At 33.9% G+C, this 18112-nt stretch overlaps 1 protein-coding gene across 2 annotated transcripts in view; it reads left to right on the top strand.

The window, feature by feature from the left end:
* Positions 1-18112, top strand: part of CUL4A (cullin 4A) — a 73570-nt gene that overhangs the window by 42281 nt on the left and 13177 nt on the right. For both annotated transcript variants that reach the window (XM_058276384.2, XM_058276383.2), the window contains 6 exons: positions 2513-2631; positions 6668-6860; positions 8026-8130; positions 8572-8682; positions 9211-9296; positions 9714-9821. In XM_058276384.2, the coding sequence (XP_058132367.1) occupies positions 2513-2631; positions 6668-6860; positions 8026-8130; positions 8572-8682; positions 9211-9296; positions 9714-9821 (722 nt within the window). The remainder of the gene's footprint in view (positions 1-2512; positions 2632-6667; positions 6861-8025; positions 8131-8571; positions 8683-9210; positions 9297-9713; positions 9822-18112) is intronic.

The raw sequence follows: 18112 nt of genomic DNA, 5'->3' as shown, positions 1-18112 counted from the left end.
AGCTGTTGAAGGGGAAAAAACAACTCAAAAATTTTTAGTTTTAAAAAAAAGTGAAAGGAGCAGATGCAGCTCAAGCAATGAGCTCCCACCTCCTTTATGGGAGATCCTGGGTTAGGTTCCTGGTGCCGCCTGAAAAAACAGGAACAAACAAAAAACAAAACAAATGAAATGAAATGGAAAAAGGAAGAAAAAAAAAAACTCAGGGAAGCTGAGGTGGCTCAACGGTTGTAGTGCCAGTTTCCCACGTATGAGGCCCCAGGTTCAAACCCTGGCTGCGGGTACCTTAAAAAAAAAAAAACTAGTGGAATGAGTCTGGTAGAACTATATTGCTAAATACTTTTTGGGCTGAAAGATCCCAAGAGATCCTCTAGATTGCAAGCAGATTTTGAAATGTAGGTGCCAAACTAAAGGGCATAATACCACCCTTAAAATGGAAGCAGCATTCCAGCTTCACTATGTGTAATATACTTACTTTCCTTTTTATATCATTTTTTCATGTAGACTCTGGAAAAATACAGGTAATAGTCAAGGAGCGTTGACAAGTATAAATATACAGTTAGACAAAGCTATTACATTTTCATGAGAATCATTCAGTTGTGATAAATGGTATAATACCCCTTGTGAGTCGTCGTGTTAGATGAATTACCAGATATGTGGTCTGTTTTCCCTCCTGATTATTTTTGAAAAACAAAAGAGAAGACATAATATATTGATAATTGTACAGTTTTAACTTTCACTTTATATTAATTAAGGGTGTTATTAAAACTTTATTGAAAATCAGTTGAGAGGGGCTTTGGAGCACCAATAAGACTGCTTCTTAATACCCTATACTTTTAATAGTGATATGTTCAGCTCAATATTCTATCCTTTTTGTTTTGTTTTGTTTTGAGCCTTCAAAGTGTGCTTAATTCTCTGAAAATGTGTGGTTGTTAATGTTACTTTTTAAAAGTCTTAGGTAGTTAATACTAACATTGAAAGTCATTTTAAGTGTTTTTGAAAACTACAGGATCTTTTTCGAGGTGTTAGGAAAGTAAGTTTAATTTTGAAAAGTCCTAAGTCATGCCCAAATATGTTCTGGTTTGGATTCTGTGTACTTTGCTATATAGTAGAATTATCTCTAATGAGATACTTAAAATTGAGACCTCTAAGTGTAACCAAATAAAGACAAAAGGGAAGAGAATTAGCATAATAATTATGCATGAATATGTATTATTAAAAAACTATAATCCATGTAAATATTTTAAAATCTTAGACCATTCCTGTGAAATCATTATCTCCACTTGAAAAAACTAAGTTCAAAAAATTCTTGATATCAATGTCCAAAAACACATAGCTTGGAAGTTGCAGAGTCATGATTCAAATCAGGAAATGTTTCTCTACTCTGCCGTACTGAACTCTACACAACTGGTATATTTTCACACAAATGAGATTTTAATTTATTGTTCACCATAAAAATAAATGTGCTCAGAATCTGTAGGTGTTTTGTTTTGTTTTTTAAAGAAAATAGTCCCTTTATTTAAAAAAAGATATCAAGTCAAGAGGTTGCATAAATTACTTTAATGCATACTTAAATAAGCATAATTCCTTCAATAAAATAATATGGTAATGTTTACTATAGACTATTAGAAAAATTAAAGCTGTAATTTTTAAATTCTTAAATACATCATTTAGGGTTTTAGTAAGATAAATTATAAAAGTTATTTGCATCAGTATATCAACGTGTAAATTTAGTAAAAACCACTATTTGGAGCCTTGCTAGGGATTTGTAATTATAACACCATCTGCATTTGTATGCATTTTAAAACCACTATAAATGTTATAGACATTATTCCCATTTTACAGAAGAATCTGAAATTCTGTGAAGTAACATAACTAGTAGTTTTCCTACTTGAAATCAACTGCTTCTCCATAGTTGTAATAAAGCAAATATGTAGAAAATATTCTATAAAAACTCTCTTGATTGTGGTAAGATTTTAGAAAGTGGGTGTATCATTTAAATACCTTGAGTAAAATTTTGAAAATGCTGTGTTGATTATGTCTATTTATGATAAACAAAATTTTTTCTCACAATTTATTATATATGTGAGTAAAGTTAATCAGCTGAAAATAGATTTCAAAATTTACCCTTTTAAAAAAGACATTTTCTAGCTGATTGGCTAAATCAGGAGTTCTTAAGCTGGAAATCATGAGCCTTCGAGGTTAAATATCGTTTGAGCGTTTTTTCAGGCCATCACTTTGTGCACTGGTGAAAGAAGAGGGCTTTTAGTATCATGAAGAATTAAGTTATACTTCTTCCAACATGCTCAGAAAAATGAGGTTTGCCTAATAGGATCTACTCAGATGTTGAACTACATTAACTTGCCTGTATAGAAATAAATGAAATTAAATACACACATTTCCTAAGTTTCTAAATTATGTATTAATTTTGTGGGGGGAGGAACATATTCTCATTTAGTTTTTACTAGTGTTGGCCTACTGATGTAATATATTAACATTTTCTATATGATTTTAGGGCTTGATCACTTACTTGATGAGAATAGAGTACCTGATCTCACACAGATGTACCAGTTGTTTAGTCGAGTAAAAGGTGGCCAGCAGATATTACTGCAGCACTGGAGTGAATACATCAAGGTATTTGAGACTTCTGTCTCAAAGTTAATACTTCTTGTGCTTTATTCAAAGTTATTAGATTCCCTGTCTTAAAATATTTCAGTACCCTGGCAAAATGAATTAAACTTTTTTGAAGTACCATTTGTTCTTTGATCGCAAATAATAGGGTGTACAATAATCTGTGTCCTTCTACATCACCTGTGTAAATATTTGAGTTTTTTTTTTTTTTTTAGGATAACACCAACAGTGATGAACTCCTTTCAGCCTTAAATTTATGACTTAATGGACAACTCTTTGGCTGTTCATCATTAGTATAAATACAAGTTTAATTGTACAATCATGATTTTCTCAAACTAATAGTTTTTTAAATCTGCTTTTTAAATATATAATCTCATGCCTTTGCTCAGTGAGAACTAGTACACATTTTGATATATCAAGTTGGTCTGTATATGACTTTATTACCTAGCGGTGCATATCTTAATTTTCTTCTTTATACTTAAATTTTCATGTTTCTAAAGCATTTTTTACATACATGACATGTCTGATTCAGTCCATTATACAGAATCATCTTGGGTATTAGCTTTAATTTTTTCACTGTCCTACTCAGCAGAATTGAATGACACTTAGCACTACCATAGCACTAATATAGGATCTTACTAGTGACTAGTGGTTCTTAACTCAAAGCAATTTTGTATAACTACCGCCCTCGAGGAGACATTTGGCAGTGTCTGGAGATATTTTTGGTTGTCATAACTGGGAGGATGCCAGTGGTATCTAATAGGTAGAAGCCAGGTAATGCTGCTTTAGTGCACAGGGCAGCCCTCCACAGCAAAGAAATATCTGCTCCAAAATGTCAGTAGTGCCAAGGTTCAGAGACCCCACTGATAACCTGATTTTGCCATTTGATTATGTCATTCTTTAGAAAATATGCATGGAAATGGGAAGAATCAAATTTTAAATCAACACCCCTTTGTTAGATATGTAGTACTGTTTCCAGCTACAAAGGAAAGTTTTTAAGCTTAAACATCTAACAAAAACCTTTGTGTTTTTCCTTGCTGGTGTCTATATTCTTAGAGCCTAGAGTAAAAGATAAATGTAATCTCTAGGAAATTATAATGAGTGAAAAAGTTAATCCAAAAATTTACAAATTGGATGATTCCCTTTATATAACAGTTTCAAAATGACAAAAATTAGAAATGTAGGACAGATTAATAGTTATCAGGGTTTAGGGATGGGGCCAGGGAAGGAAAAATTGGGTGAGATTGTAAAAGGACAACACAAGGGATCCTGATCATTATCTCGACCTTGGTGGTGGATACATGAACTGACAGGAGATAAAATTGTTTAGAACTTAATATACACAAAAGAACTCAAGTAAAACTGGAGAAATCTGAGTAAGATTGGTGGATCATATCAGTGTCTAAAGTGTAGATCTCTCTGCATTGTTTCTTGTAACAACCTAATTTATCTCAATAAAAATTTTATTTAAATAGTAAAAGTGAAAGGTTACTTGCTTTATGGAATAATCAGGTCTGAAAACACATACCACTTTTTTCATGGGAAACCTGTGCATGTGTACATGTACACACACATACACCATCAAGGTTTTATACAGTTGAAAATTATAACCAAGTTGTGCTAGGTTTTAATGTAAAGCTTTATGTTGAGAAAAAGCTAATGAAGATTCAGAATGGTTTTTACCAACAAAATGGTCTTCAGAGAATGTTAACAGGTCTTGAACACAAGAAATTCACCTTTACAATTTTTGATCTGAATAGCAAAAATCATAATTGGTGTGTGACCATCATTCCTGGCTGAGGGTTAACTACAAGCAGTTATGCCATAACAAAATAGATACAGAAAATTAAATTCAACACAGTATGTCATTTATCAAAATAAAGTCAGGCCTTCTAATTGAAGATAGCCTGTGAACTAATCTGTAAATATGACATGAATTCATTAAGACAAGATGTTTATTGTTTTTTTGAGTAATACATGTACATTATTTTTAAAATGCATTCACTTTAGAAAGGTAACATGCTCCGTTATACAGTTTGCCACTCCAGAACGTATTTATATTTTCTGCTTGTATTTTTTCACCACTAACTGCCTCCACATGCATATATGATGTGTAAGTATGTGTGTATCCTTTTAAGACCAGTTTATGCAGAAAATATATTCTACCCAATAGTTGTATTCATCACCTCATCAACTTATTTACATTGTCAAAAGTTAACTACTGTCACACACAAACTTTTCTTCTCTCTTTTTTAAAAATTTTGTTATACATACTCCATATCCACCAAACATACTCTTCTTTCCCCTTTCCCCATGTCCTCTGCTAACCTGATCTTTCTATGTGGATTTGCTATTTTTAGACATCACTTATAAATGACATCATCCAATATTTGTCCTATGAGTCTTGCCTGTTTCACTGAGCATAATGTTTTCAAGGTTCTTCCGTGTTGCAGCATGTCTCAGAACTTCATTCTTTCTTATGGCCAAATAATACTTCATTGATTGTATGTACCACGTTTTGTTTATTCATCTGTTGCTGGGCACTTGGGTTGTTCTCACCTTTTGGTTCTTGTGAATAGTTCTGCTGTAAACATTGTTATACAAGTATTTCTTTGAGCCCCTGTTTTCAATTTCTTTGGGTACATACCTAGAAATCATATTGCCAGGTCATATTGTAATTCTATATTTAACTTTTTAAGGAACCACTGTATTGCTTTCCTCAGTAGCTGCATCTTTCTACATTCCCACTAACAATGCTCTAGAGTTCCAATTTCTCCACATTTTCTCCAATACTTATTTCCTTTTTATTTTATTTTTATTTTTTTGTCTTTATTTTTTTAATGTTACATTCAGAAAATACGAGGTCCCCATATACCCCCCCACCCTCCTCACCCCACTTCTCCCATAACAACAACCTCCTCCATCATCATGGAACATTCATTGCACTTGGTGAATACATCTCTGAGCACTGCTGCACCATATGGTCAATGGTCCACATTATAGTTTACACTGTCCCCCAGTCCACCCAGTGGGCCATGGGAGGACATACAATGTCCGGTAACTATCCCTGCAGTACCACCCAGGACAACTCCAAGTCCTGAAAGTGCCCCCACATCACATCTCTTCTTCCCACTCCCTACCCTCAGCAGCTACCATGGCCACTTTCTCCACGTCAATGCTACCTTTTCTTCGATTACTAATCACAATAGTTCATGAATAGAATATCAGTAAGTCCACTCTAATCCATACTCTATTTCTCCATCCTGTGGACTCTGGAATGGTTGTGTCCACTCCACATCTATATCAAGTGTAGGCTTAGATTTCACATGGATCATATTTCCTGCTTTTTAAATAATAGACATCCTTATGGGTATGAAGTGGTATCTTATTGCAGCTATCAGCATTTTTTCATGTGTTTGTTGGCCGTTTGTGTAACTCCTATGGAGAAAAGTCTATTTTCTATTAGGTTGTAGAAACCCAGTAATGTCTAATATAGCATATATGAATTTAAAATAGAGGATAAAAACTTTTTTGTGGTGGTTAGAAATGCAGGGGAAAAAAGGGAACAATAGAAAGTCTAAGCAGCTACAAAATAGGTACCTTTCTAGATGTGTATCAAATCGGAAGTCTTTTTCAGGGATAAATAAGTATGTGGTTCAGGTCCTCCTGTGTGCCTTGTTTCATTCCCAAGATTTTTCAAATGTACTGAACTCCCTTTTCATGGTACACTTATTAACAAGAATTAATTTTTATTTGGGAAATTTATAAGTAAAAGTTATTTTTTAAATGTAATAAACCTTTTCCCAGTAATTTATAAATTCTTTAAGAAAGAACATTGTAACACTAAAGCATTAGTTGTATATTCACTTAACAGTTTTTTTAATGTGGACTGAATTTGTGACACTTTAAAAATTATTTAGCATGGAATAACACAAATAATTACTTTGTATTAAACCATCATTGATTGTTTGACAGAAGGCGAAAATTATTTTTGGTATCATAAACTTGTCAATGACTTGGTATTTATTTGTTTTTGTAGACTTTTGGAACAACAATAGTTATTAACCCTGAAAAAGATAAAGACATGGTGCAAGACCTACTAGATTTTAAGGATAAAGTGGACCACATCATAGAAGTGTGCTTTCAGAAAAATGAAAAGTTTATCAACTTGATGAAGGAATCCTTTGAAACATTTATCAACAAGAGACCAAATAAGCCTGCAGAACTGATCGGTAGAAATAATATTTTTATGATTTTTTAATATGAAAAATAAGGTAAAACTTAAGCAAATTTATTTCCAGAATGTTTATACTCCTCAAGGGGAGGAGGAAGAAGGATTTCATCAAGCCATATTAGGACACATTTTCAAAGAAAACTACACACACACACACTTTTTTTTTATAACTATAAATATGTGGTATTTTCAGCGGATGAGCATTACAGTAATCTTGTAAAGTTATAAAACTTGAGTTCGCAAAAAAAGGAAGATACTTATCTGTACTTTGTGCCTTAGAGAAAATGAATTTGCATTTACTAGACTAGTTGCCTCAGAGCTGTATTTTGTAAAGATCAACTAATTTTCCATCTTAGTTACAATCAGGTAATTTTATTCAGAAATTGTATTGAGAAGATTTTTTATATATGAATCCCTCTGCATCATGAGGATAACTTTATCAGTCTCTGGATAATATTAACATGAGATTACTTAATCGCCATCTTTGCATCCTATAATCAGTACTAAATAAGGATAAAATCGGATGAGATCTCAAAAGAGGGCATTTTGTTTTATTGGGCAGAAAATATTTGTTAACTATATGAAGGAGAGGTGTCCTAGAAATTTCATAGATCCATAAGAAAAAGTAAAAACAGGTTTTAAATTACCACTTAATGCAATTTATTTCATGATTATATTCAGTATTCCTAGAATTGCACCAGTCAGTAAACTTTTTTTTTTTTAATTTACAATGTAAAAAGGCAGAAAGAGGTTATATATGTACGGTACGAAATAGGCCATATGTTGAATTACTGTTTAAGATGTACGGTGGGAACATAGAGTTCATTATGTAATTGTCAACTTTTATGTATGTTCAGAATTTCCATAATGAAAACTTTAAAAAAACTAATAAAATCAACAGTAAAAAATTCAGAGACAATTCATTTTGGCTTTTGGACCTCTTCACTCTTTTAGAAAGTATTCTTACATGATTTGGAATCAATTATGTTTTTAAAAATAAGATATTTACCCTTTTGTCATGTAATAATACCATTTTGGAAAGATTCCAGTGTGTTATGGTCAATTAATACTTTTAGAAATTAATGTTCTTTTTCCTAATTTAAAAAATGTATTTTATAATGGATGTTTATATTTTCAAGTAATTTAAACTCTTATTCTCACAGCAAAGCATGTTGATTCAAAGTTAAGAGCGGGTAATAAGGAAGCAACAGATGAAGAACTAGAGAGAATCCTTGATAAAATCATGATAATATTCAGGTTTATTCATGGTAAGAAATATTATAAATTATTTCTTTTTTTTTTTTTTCTTTTCTTTTTTTTTTTTATTGATTTTGTAATAATATTACATCAAAAATATATATGTGAGGTCCCATTCAACCCCGCTCCCCCACCCCCCCCTCTCCCCCCCCAACATAAATTATTTCTATTAAAATTCACTTAGAAAAGAGTATATAAAGTATATTCAGGCCTTATTTTTTATGAGATAAGTTGACATTTTTTCATTTTCATATTGATACAAGAAATACATAGAAAGCAGCCTCTAATTAAATTGAAAGTATTCGTTGTGGAGGTTTAATATAGCAATTTCAGTATCATTAAAACTGGCTTGCATCAGAATTAAAATTTCTTTGGATTTTCTGTGGTTGCAGTATAACATTTGCATATTAGTTGTCCAATGTCTTATGTTATTCTTACTTGCTTATAAATAGGTAAAGATGTTTTTGAAGCATTTTATAAAAAAGACTTGGCAAAAAGACTCCTTGTTGGAAAAAGTGCCTCAGTAGATGCTGAAAAATCTATGTTGTCAAAACTAAAACATGGTAAGCACACAGGATATTTTTTTTCCTACCTTTAGTTTTTTGTGTTTTTTTAAAATTATTTATTTATTATTTTTTTTAATTACATTAAAAAAAAATATGAGGTCCCATTCAACCCCACCGCCCCCGCCCCTCACTCCCCCCACAGCAACACTCTCTCCCATCATCATGACACATCCATTGCACCTGGTAAGTTCATCTCTGAGCATCGCTGCACCCCATAGTCAATGGTCCACATCATAGCCCAGACTCTCTCACGTTCCATCCAATGGGCCTTGGGGGGATCTACAGTGTCCCATAATTGTCCATGAAGCACTATCCAGGACAACTCCACGTCCCGAAAACGCCTCCACATCTCATCTCTTCCTCCCGTTCCCCACACCCAGCAGCCCCCATGGCTACCGTTCCCACACCCATTCCACATTTTCTCTGTCCTACCTTTAGTTTTGAGAATTTATTGCAATGATAAATGTTGCTTCTGGTACTTTTCTTTTTTTTTTTTTTTTTTAAACAACTTTACTTTTGTAACAGAATGTGGCGCTGCGTTCACCAGCAAATTGGAAGGCATGTTCAAGGACATGGAACTTTCAAAAGACATCATGGTTCATTTTAAGCAGGTGAATTTAGCTTTTCAAGTAAAACAGGTTTTTTTATTATAATTTCACCTTAAATTTCATAAAATTAATTATTCATTCTTAAAAATTACACTATTAATGTTTTACATGTTCAAATATTATAAATTCAAAATGAAAGCAAAAAGAAATCCCTAAAAATGCATAATGAAAATTTGATTTAATAATTTTAATGTTATGTCATATTGATGGTGGCATAACCAAAAGAAAAAATGAAAACATTTCAAGGAACCCTAGAAAACAACATTATTTGACTATGCATCATTAATAGAATATATTCAAAAGGAGTAAAATTAATGTATGCAAATGTTAAATTTTAATTTAAAATTATCCCATTTTTTATAAATTATTTTTTATGATTTTCTATAATAATTAAACTTGGATTTCTTCATTTGTTTTTAGTATATGCAGAATCAAAGTGATCCAGGCTGTATAGATCTAACAGTAAATATACTTACAATGGGATACTGGCCAACATACACACCTATGGAAGTACATTTAACTCCAGAAGTAAGTGCTTTAAAGAAAATTTTGTTCTTTATTTTTAATTACTAATGCTGCCAAAATGTTTAAACTGTTCCCATTGTTACACCATACCATGCACAAACAAGTTCTCTTTGAAGGAGTATTTAATTAGAATTTTTCGAAATAACACACTAAAAATCAACAATCAAAATAATCTTGGCATAGTCTCTTAAGCAGCATTTCAAAGTGACTTCTATCACAAGCTTTCTATAGCTCCTTTTGACTTAACCCAGTTTTAACTTGGTTACTGTTAACAAGGACATCATATTCTAAGTCATCAACACAGACATCTTATTTTAATGTACTTGTTTGTAGAGCTGAAATTTCTACTTGCATAATTATTTCCTCCCATTAGAGACAATTCTGAACCTATATGAATGACATTTTTAGGGCTTTTTTTGTCAGCTATGAATATAGATGGTATGGGAGAGTCACAGATATGAGATAGAATCCTATGCTCAGTGAACTTAAAGTGAAGCAGGGAAAACGGGCATTTGTAACATTAATTATACCACAAGGTAAGGTGTGAAAAGGGCTTCAACAAAAGGACATGGTGCTATGGGAGTAAAAATGATTGATACCAATTTGGAACGCTTCATGAACGTCAGGGAACGCTTCATGGAAAAGGTGCTTCAGCCTGATGAGTGATGCCTTCATAGGCAGAAAAGGGATGAGAGCCTTCTAGCTAAGGAAGCAGAAAGAGCAAAGAAAGGCATGGAGTTCTGGAAATGCAGAGCCTGAATCAGAAATGACGAGGCTGGGAGCTTAGAAGACCTGTTTCACATCCAACATTAGCTATTTGCTCCCTCTTGACACTATTTTTTCAGGATCTAAGACAATATTTTTTTCTTAATTTTCTTCTCTTTCCAACCCTATTTATCAGTTGAACCCCATTTACCTCATTCTTTCATGCCTCTGTGTTTTCCCATCTAAATGAGCCTTCCTTCTCCAGGCAACCACCATACCCCATCCTATTTCTAGCAACTTGACTTGCTCCTACTATTTAATACTTAAGACTTACCTTACAAGTCAACCTTCACCAGAAGACCTTTCCTATCTCCTCATCCCACTTCATTTTAGGTTAGGTGCCTAAGTCTAAGTGCCCATTCCACCAGTCTTGCCTCTGTCATAGCACCTAACTGCACTCCATGTTTTTCAGCTTTTTTTTGGAAATAATTCATACTTACAGAAAATGTGTAAGAATAGTTCTAAGAATTTCCTAACACTACTCAACCATTTTTTTCAACATTTTGCCACATGTTCTTTATCATATTCTTTCTTTCTCTCTATATTTTTTTCTTGAACTTCTTGAGAGTAGTTGCCTCCTATCCTTACCTTTAATTCCTTAGTATTGCCCAAGACCATAACTATAGTACAATTGTCAAAAAGTAGAAAGAATAATGTCTTCTTTTTATCTGATATAAAACCAGTCCAAGATCATATAATGCATTTAGCTGTCATGTTGTTAGTCTCCTTCAATCTGGAATAGCTATTAAGCCTTTTCTTTTCTTTTGTGATATTGGCATATTTTTAAAATACAGGATGGTTTTTATAGATCACCTCTCATTGTCAGATAATTTGATGTTCCCTCTTGATTAGATTAAGGTTATGCCTACCTATCCATAGAGATGTTGTATCCTTCTCAGGGTATCAGGTCACAAGACACATGAAATCCATTTACTCCTGTTGATGATGTTAAATATGATCATTTGGTTAAGGTATTAGTTCCACTATGTATTATTAGTATTTCTCCTTTTGTAACAAGTAATTGTGAGGAGATAGTTTTCAAGGCCATGGAATATCAGATACCTCCCTCCTAATGCCTGATGATTGCAAAATGGTCACTTTTTCTAATTTCATCATTCCTTCTATTTTTAGTGGTTGACAATTATACTCTAAGGAAGAGCTTTCCCTTCTACCCCATTTGTTTACTTATATATTCTGCTTTTATCATATAAACTCAGAGATTCTTATTTTTCTCCTTTTAATTTTGGTAAAATAAATGTAACATGATTTACCACTTTAACCATTGTTAAGTGTACAATTGAGTGGCATTAAGTACTTGTAACCATTACTACTCTCACCAAAACTTTTCATCATCCCAAACAGATCTCCATTCCCCATTCCCTCCTCCCCCAGCCCCTGGTAACTTCTAATCTACTTTCCATCTATGATATCCAGTCATCTGTCAATGAACACTTGGGTTGTTTCCACCTTTTTGCTATGGTGAATAGTGCTGCTCTGAACATTGCCGTGTAAGTTTTTGTTTGAACACCTGTTTCAGTTCTTTTGGTTCTGTACTTAGGAGTGGAATTGCTGGATCATATGGTAGTTCTATGTTTAACTTACTAATGATCTGCCAAACTATTTCCTAAAGCACCTCTACCGTTTTACATTCCCACAGGCATCATAGGTGTATCCCACATCCTCAACAATACTTATTTCCCACTTTTTTAGAAATGGCCCTATTTGTTGATGTGAAGTGTTATCTCATGGTTTTTGATTTGCATTTTCCTAATGACAGTGATGTTGAGCATCTTTTCATGTTTTTTTGGCTATTTGCATCTCTTCCTTGAGAGATGTCTAATAAATCCTTTTCCCATTTTTTATTTGGGTTTTTTTGTTGTTTTTATTGAGTTTTAAGATTTCCTTTCTGTTCTAGATAATGTCCCTTACCAGATATGTGATTTGCAACGATTTTCTCCCATTCTCTAAGTTTTCTTTTCACTTCTTTTATACTGTCCTCTGATGCACAGAAGTTTTTAATTTTGACAAATTCCCATTTACCTATTTTTCCTTTAGTCATTCATGTTTCTGGCATCATATGTAGGAATCTTTTGCCAAATACAAGGTCATGAAGGTTTATTCTGCATTTTCTTCTAAGGGCTTTATAGCTTTTGTTTTTACATTTAAGTCTTTCATCCATTTTGAATTAATTTTTGCTATGGTGTACGGTTAATATCAAACTTCATTCTTATGCAGTTGGCTCTCCAGTTGTCCCAGCATCATTTGTTGAAAAGACAATTTTTTCTCCATTGAAAGGTCTTGGCACCCTTGTGACAATTTGTTTTTTTAGGAGGTACCTGGGATTGAATCCCAGACCTTACACATGAGAACGAGCCACTCTACCACTGAGCTACATCCGCTCCCCCATCCCTTGTGGCAATCTTTATAAATTGAGTCATTATCATATATACTAAAGTATTTACACATGAAATGATATAATACCTGGGATTGATACTGTTGAAATTGGATATTGGGTATATCAGTGACTGTGCTACTCTCTCTGGTTCTGTTTATGTTTGCAAAATCCCATAACTAAAAGTTGGGGAACAAAACAAGAAAGTTACAGCATTATATATAGCTGTGGATTATCCTGATACACATACATATGCTCAGGCAAATTGGATTATATCACTCAACAAAACTATGAAATAGAATAAGTTACTTTAAGATTAGCTCTATGATTTAGTAAAGCAGTTCTTTTGATTAGTTTAAAAGTGAATTGAAAAGAAGAGGATACCATTTAAGAGACAATTGTAGGAGTACAGATCAGAAATAAATTCTAGCAGAGAAAAATGTGAAGAAAGGAATGGCACTGAAAACCATTTCTAAAGCAAATTGGTAGAACTTAATTTTTGGAAGAAAGAAAATGAAGGTGCCTCTAAAGTACATCCCACATGCTAAACTCTCCTCTAGGCACTAAGGTTGCAAAATAAATAAACTTCAGGCCCTGCTCAGTTGAAGCCCAGTCTCTGTGGAAATATACATGCATACAAAAGCAATAGATTGTAAGGGCTATAAAAGAGATAGGCACAAAGTGTAAATATTTAAAGGAGTCTTAATTATTACCAGGTAGCCATATATAAGAAAGGATATCTTGGAAAAGTAATTGTTCAACTGAGTTGAAGAATGAAGAGGCGTTTGCCTGGCAGACAAGAGGTTGACACGCATTTCTGACAGAAAACAGCTTATTCAACAGCACAGAGGCATTGGCTAATCAGGTTCAGGAAAAAAACAGGTCTTTATTCACTGAACAAATGCTTACTTAGCACCTGCTAAATGTTATGCAAAGAGTTTAAATAATGAATATGCCAGATATGGTCCCTGTCCTCTTTGAGCTCAGTATCCAGTGTAGATAATAATAAATTGTAATAATTGCTATGAAAGAAAAGAGTGGTCAGAGATGAAGTGGATGAGGCTCAAGCGATTGGGCTCCTGCCTACCACATGGGAGGTCTGTGGTTCAGTTCCCAGTGCTGCCTCCTAAAGAAGACAGTGAGCTGGCACGACAGGCAGTCATAGCAAGCTGACACAAGATGACGCAACAAGAGACACAGAAGAACAACATAATGAGAGACACAAAGCAGGGAACAGAGGTGGCTTAAGCGATTAGGTGCCTCCCTCCCATATCGGAGTACCAGGTTTGGTTCCCAGTACCACCTAAAGAAACAAGACCAACAGACACAGCAAGTGCAAAACAGTGAGGGGCTGGGGAAAGATAAATAAATAAATCTTAAAAAAAATAAAATAAAAGAGTGGTTAGAAAAGGTTTCTCTGAGAAAGTAGTTCTGAAAAATGAATAGCAATGGTGTATTATAAGATGGAAAGTCTTTATATAGATAAGTGCAGCAAGGACAAGTGACACCGGAGCTTTGTGAAAGGAAAATTTATTAGTGTAATGGTCCTAAAACAGGTCCAGATGGGGAAACACATCAAGTAAGTGGGGATCAAAAGGTTACAGTGGGCCTGGGGGCTCTGCCTTTATGGTGTTACATGAGTGGAACTGTAGCTGTTGGTCAAGAAAGAGTGGGGACTGGGGAGTTCATATTTGACTTTCTTGGGGGCGAGAACCAGGTAAGACACTTTATTTTGTATGAGCAGGTATCAGGGGTCACTAATGCTGTGTGACCCCTGTTTGTTGGGGGGCAGAAGGTTACTGGGCCTGGTAAAGGAAACAACGTGTAGAAACCTCAGGTGAGAATGAGAAGATACATTTAGTAAAATGAAAGATTGGACTGCAGAGACATCAGAAAGGAACATAAGTGAGGTCAAAGGTTCCAGGAGATAAAGGTCCTCCTCTTTCTGCTCTCTCCCCAACACGCCTCCTCCCCCTCTCCCCTCATCATCCCCTGGTAACCACTAATCTACTTTCTGTCTCTGCAAGTTTGCAATTTCTAGTGATCTCTTTTAAATGATATCATACAATATTGGTCTTTATGAATCTTGCTTATTTCACTGAGCATGTTTTTAAAATGCTTCCATATTGCAGCATGTCTAAGAACTCATTCTTTCTTATGGCCAAATAATATTCTGTTGTATGTATGTACCACATTCTGTTTCTCCATTCATCTAGTAATGGGTGCTTGGGTTGTTTCTACTTTTGGGTCTTGTGAATAATGCTGTCATAGACATTGGTGTTCAAGTATATGTTTGAGACTGTTGTCACTTTATTTCTATTTGTACGTACAAGTGGAATTGCCAGGTCATATGATAATTCTATATTTATCTTTTTGATAAACCCCTATATTACTTTCCACAGTGGCTGCACCATTTTACCTTCCCACCAACAATCCAGCAGACTTCCAGTTTTCCACATCCTCTCCAACATACTATTTTCCCACACTAGTAGCCGTTCTTATAAGTGTAAAGTCAGTGTGGTTTTGATTTGCATTTCCCTAATGGCCTAATGATGTTCAGCATTATTTCATCTGTTTATTGGCCACTTGTATATCTTCTTGGAAGAAATGTCTGTTTAAGTCCTTTGTCTGGTTTTTTATTGGGTTATCTTCTTGGTTTGCATTGTAAAAGTTCTTAACATATCATGGATATTAAGCATTTACGTAATTTATGGTTTATAGATACTTTCTCCCATTCTGTAGATTCTCTTTTCCCTTTCTTGATTATTTTCTTTACGTGCAAATGTTTGATTTTTTTGATGATGTCAAATTTATATTGTTTCTTAGTTACTTGAGCTTTTGGTGTCATATCTAAGAATCCATTGCTGAATCCCAGATCATGAAGATTTAACTCTTGTTACCTTCTAAGACTATTACAGTTTTAGTTATTATATTTAGGTCCTTGGTCAATTTTGAGTTGATTTCTGTATATGATGTAAGGTTGGGTCTAACATCATTCTTTTGCCTGTGGATATCCAGTTTTCCCAACACAATTTGTTGAAGAGACTTTTCTTTCCCCATTGCATGTACTTACCACACTTGTCAAAAGTCAGTTGGCCATAGATGTATGGGTCTATTTCTGTACTTCCATTTCTGTTCCATTGGTCTATTTGTATGTCTGTATGCTAGTACCATACTGTTTGATTACTGTAGCACTGTAGTACAATTTGAAATCAAGAGCTGTGGGTCTTCTGTGTTCTTTTTAAAATCATTTGGCCCCCTGCAGTTCCGTGAGAGTTTAAGGGTTGACATTTTTTCCATTTCTGCAAAAAACTCTGCTAGGTTTTTGTTGTTGTTGTTTTTTGGTGTGTTGTTGTTGTTGTTTATTACAGTAATCAACATAAAGCACAAAATTTCCCCTTTTAACCACGTTAATGTGTAAAATTCCTTAGTAATAATTATATTTGCATTATTGTGCTACCATCACCAATATCCATTACCTTTCCTTTTTCATCACTTCAAATAGAATCTACTTATTCATTTAAAAAACTCCCTTCCCACCCTTAACCCTGGTAACCTGTAAACCACCATGTGTCTCTATAAGGTTTGCTTCTAGATATTTCATATCAGAAAAATCATCTAATATTTGTGGTTTTGTGTCTGGCTTATTTCAGTCAACATGATGTCTTCTAGGTCCATCCATGTTGCAGCATGCATCAGAACTTCGTTCCTTTTTTATGACTGAATAATAGTCCATTGTATGTATATACCACATTTTGTTTATTCATCTGTTGATGCACACTTGGGTCTTTTCTATTGTGAATAATGTTGCTATAAACATTGCTGTACAAATAAGGCTGTTCAAATTTTGATAGTAATTGCTGTGAATCTGTAGGTAGCTTTGGGCAATACTGGCATCTTAATATTATTACCTCTTCCAATCCATAAACATGGGGTATCTTGCCATTTATTTAGGTCTTCTTTAATGTCTTTTAGAAGTGTTTTTGCAGTTTTCAGTCTTTTATATCCTTGGTTAAAATTATTCCTAGGTATTTTATTCTTACAGATGCTACTATTAATGAAATTGTTTTCCTAATTTCCTCTTCTGATTGTTCATTGCTAGTGTATGTATAGGAAGGAACATAATGGATTTTTATGTATTGATCTGGTACCCTGCCACTTTGCTGATCTTGTTTATTAGCTCTCTGTTTTCTTGTGGATTCCTTCAAATAATCTATATATAAAATTATGTCAAGAACTTGTACTTCTTCCTTTCCAATTTGGATGCCTTTTATTTCTTTTTCTTACCTAATTGCTCTGACTAGAACTCCTAGTACTGTATTGAATACCAGTGGTGAAAGTGAACTTCCCTGTCTTGTTCCCAATCTTAGGGGAGAACCTTTGTCTTTTACCAGTGAGTATGATGTTAGCTATGGGTTTTTCATAAAGGGTCTTTGTCATGATGAGAAAGTTCTCTTCTCTTCCTACTTTTCTGAGTGTTTTTATCAGGAAAGCATGCTAAATTTTGTCAAATTCCTTTTCTGAATCTATTGAAATAATTGTGGTTTTCCCCTTCATCCTACTTATTCTTTATCATAAGAATTTTGAGAAGCCAGCAAAGTGATTAACATGGAAATTATTTTATTGCCCAGGGAGAATATGTAGAATACAAAAAAAAAAACAGGGAGAAATACAGAACTCTGGGGTGTACCAGCCTACAAGGATGGATGGGAAGACCAAAAACAAAACAAAACAACTCAGAAGGAAAGGACAAAGATATAGAGAAATCCAAGAAATGAGTATCACAGATGCCAGAAAGAAAGGTGAACACATAAGACATTGGTGACCTCTGCAGCAGCAGTTTAGGTGCAGGTAGAAACCAGATATGAGTGGGTTGAAGAGTGAAGGGGATGTGGGGGGAAAAAACCTGAAAATAAATAAATCAATAGCAGAAGGAAATTAAAGGAAACAGTTATAATGCAAAAGAAAAAGTATACTAAAGACTGTCAGAGAGATAGAAGATATTTCATATGTAAAATTAGAATAAGATGCCAAGGAATAAGAAAGGGTTAGGTTGTTCAGAGCCTAAGAATGAGCTTGGGGACTTAAAAATTATATTACAGCAATAAAAAAATATTCAGTAGAAACTTTAGAAGAT

This window comes from Dasypus novemcinctus, chromosome 15 (genome assembly GCF_030445035.2).
Source record: "Dasypus novemcinctus isolate mDasNov1 chromosome 15, mDasNov1.1.hap2, whole genome shotgun sequence".
In the NCBI taxonomy this organism is placed as follows: domain Eukaryota; kingdom Metazoa; phylum Chordata; class Mammalia; order Cingulata; family Dasypodidae; genus Dasypus; species Dasypus novemcinctus.
Note: the sequence above shows the minus strand (reverse complement) of the source record. Positions and strands in the feature narration are given on the sequence as shown.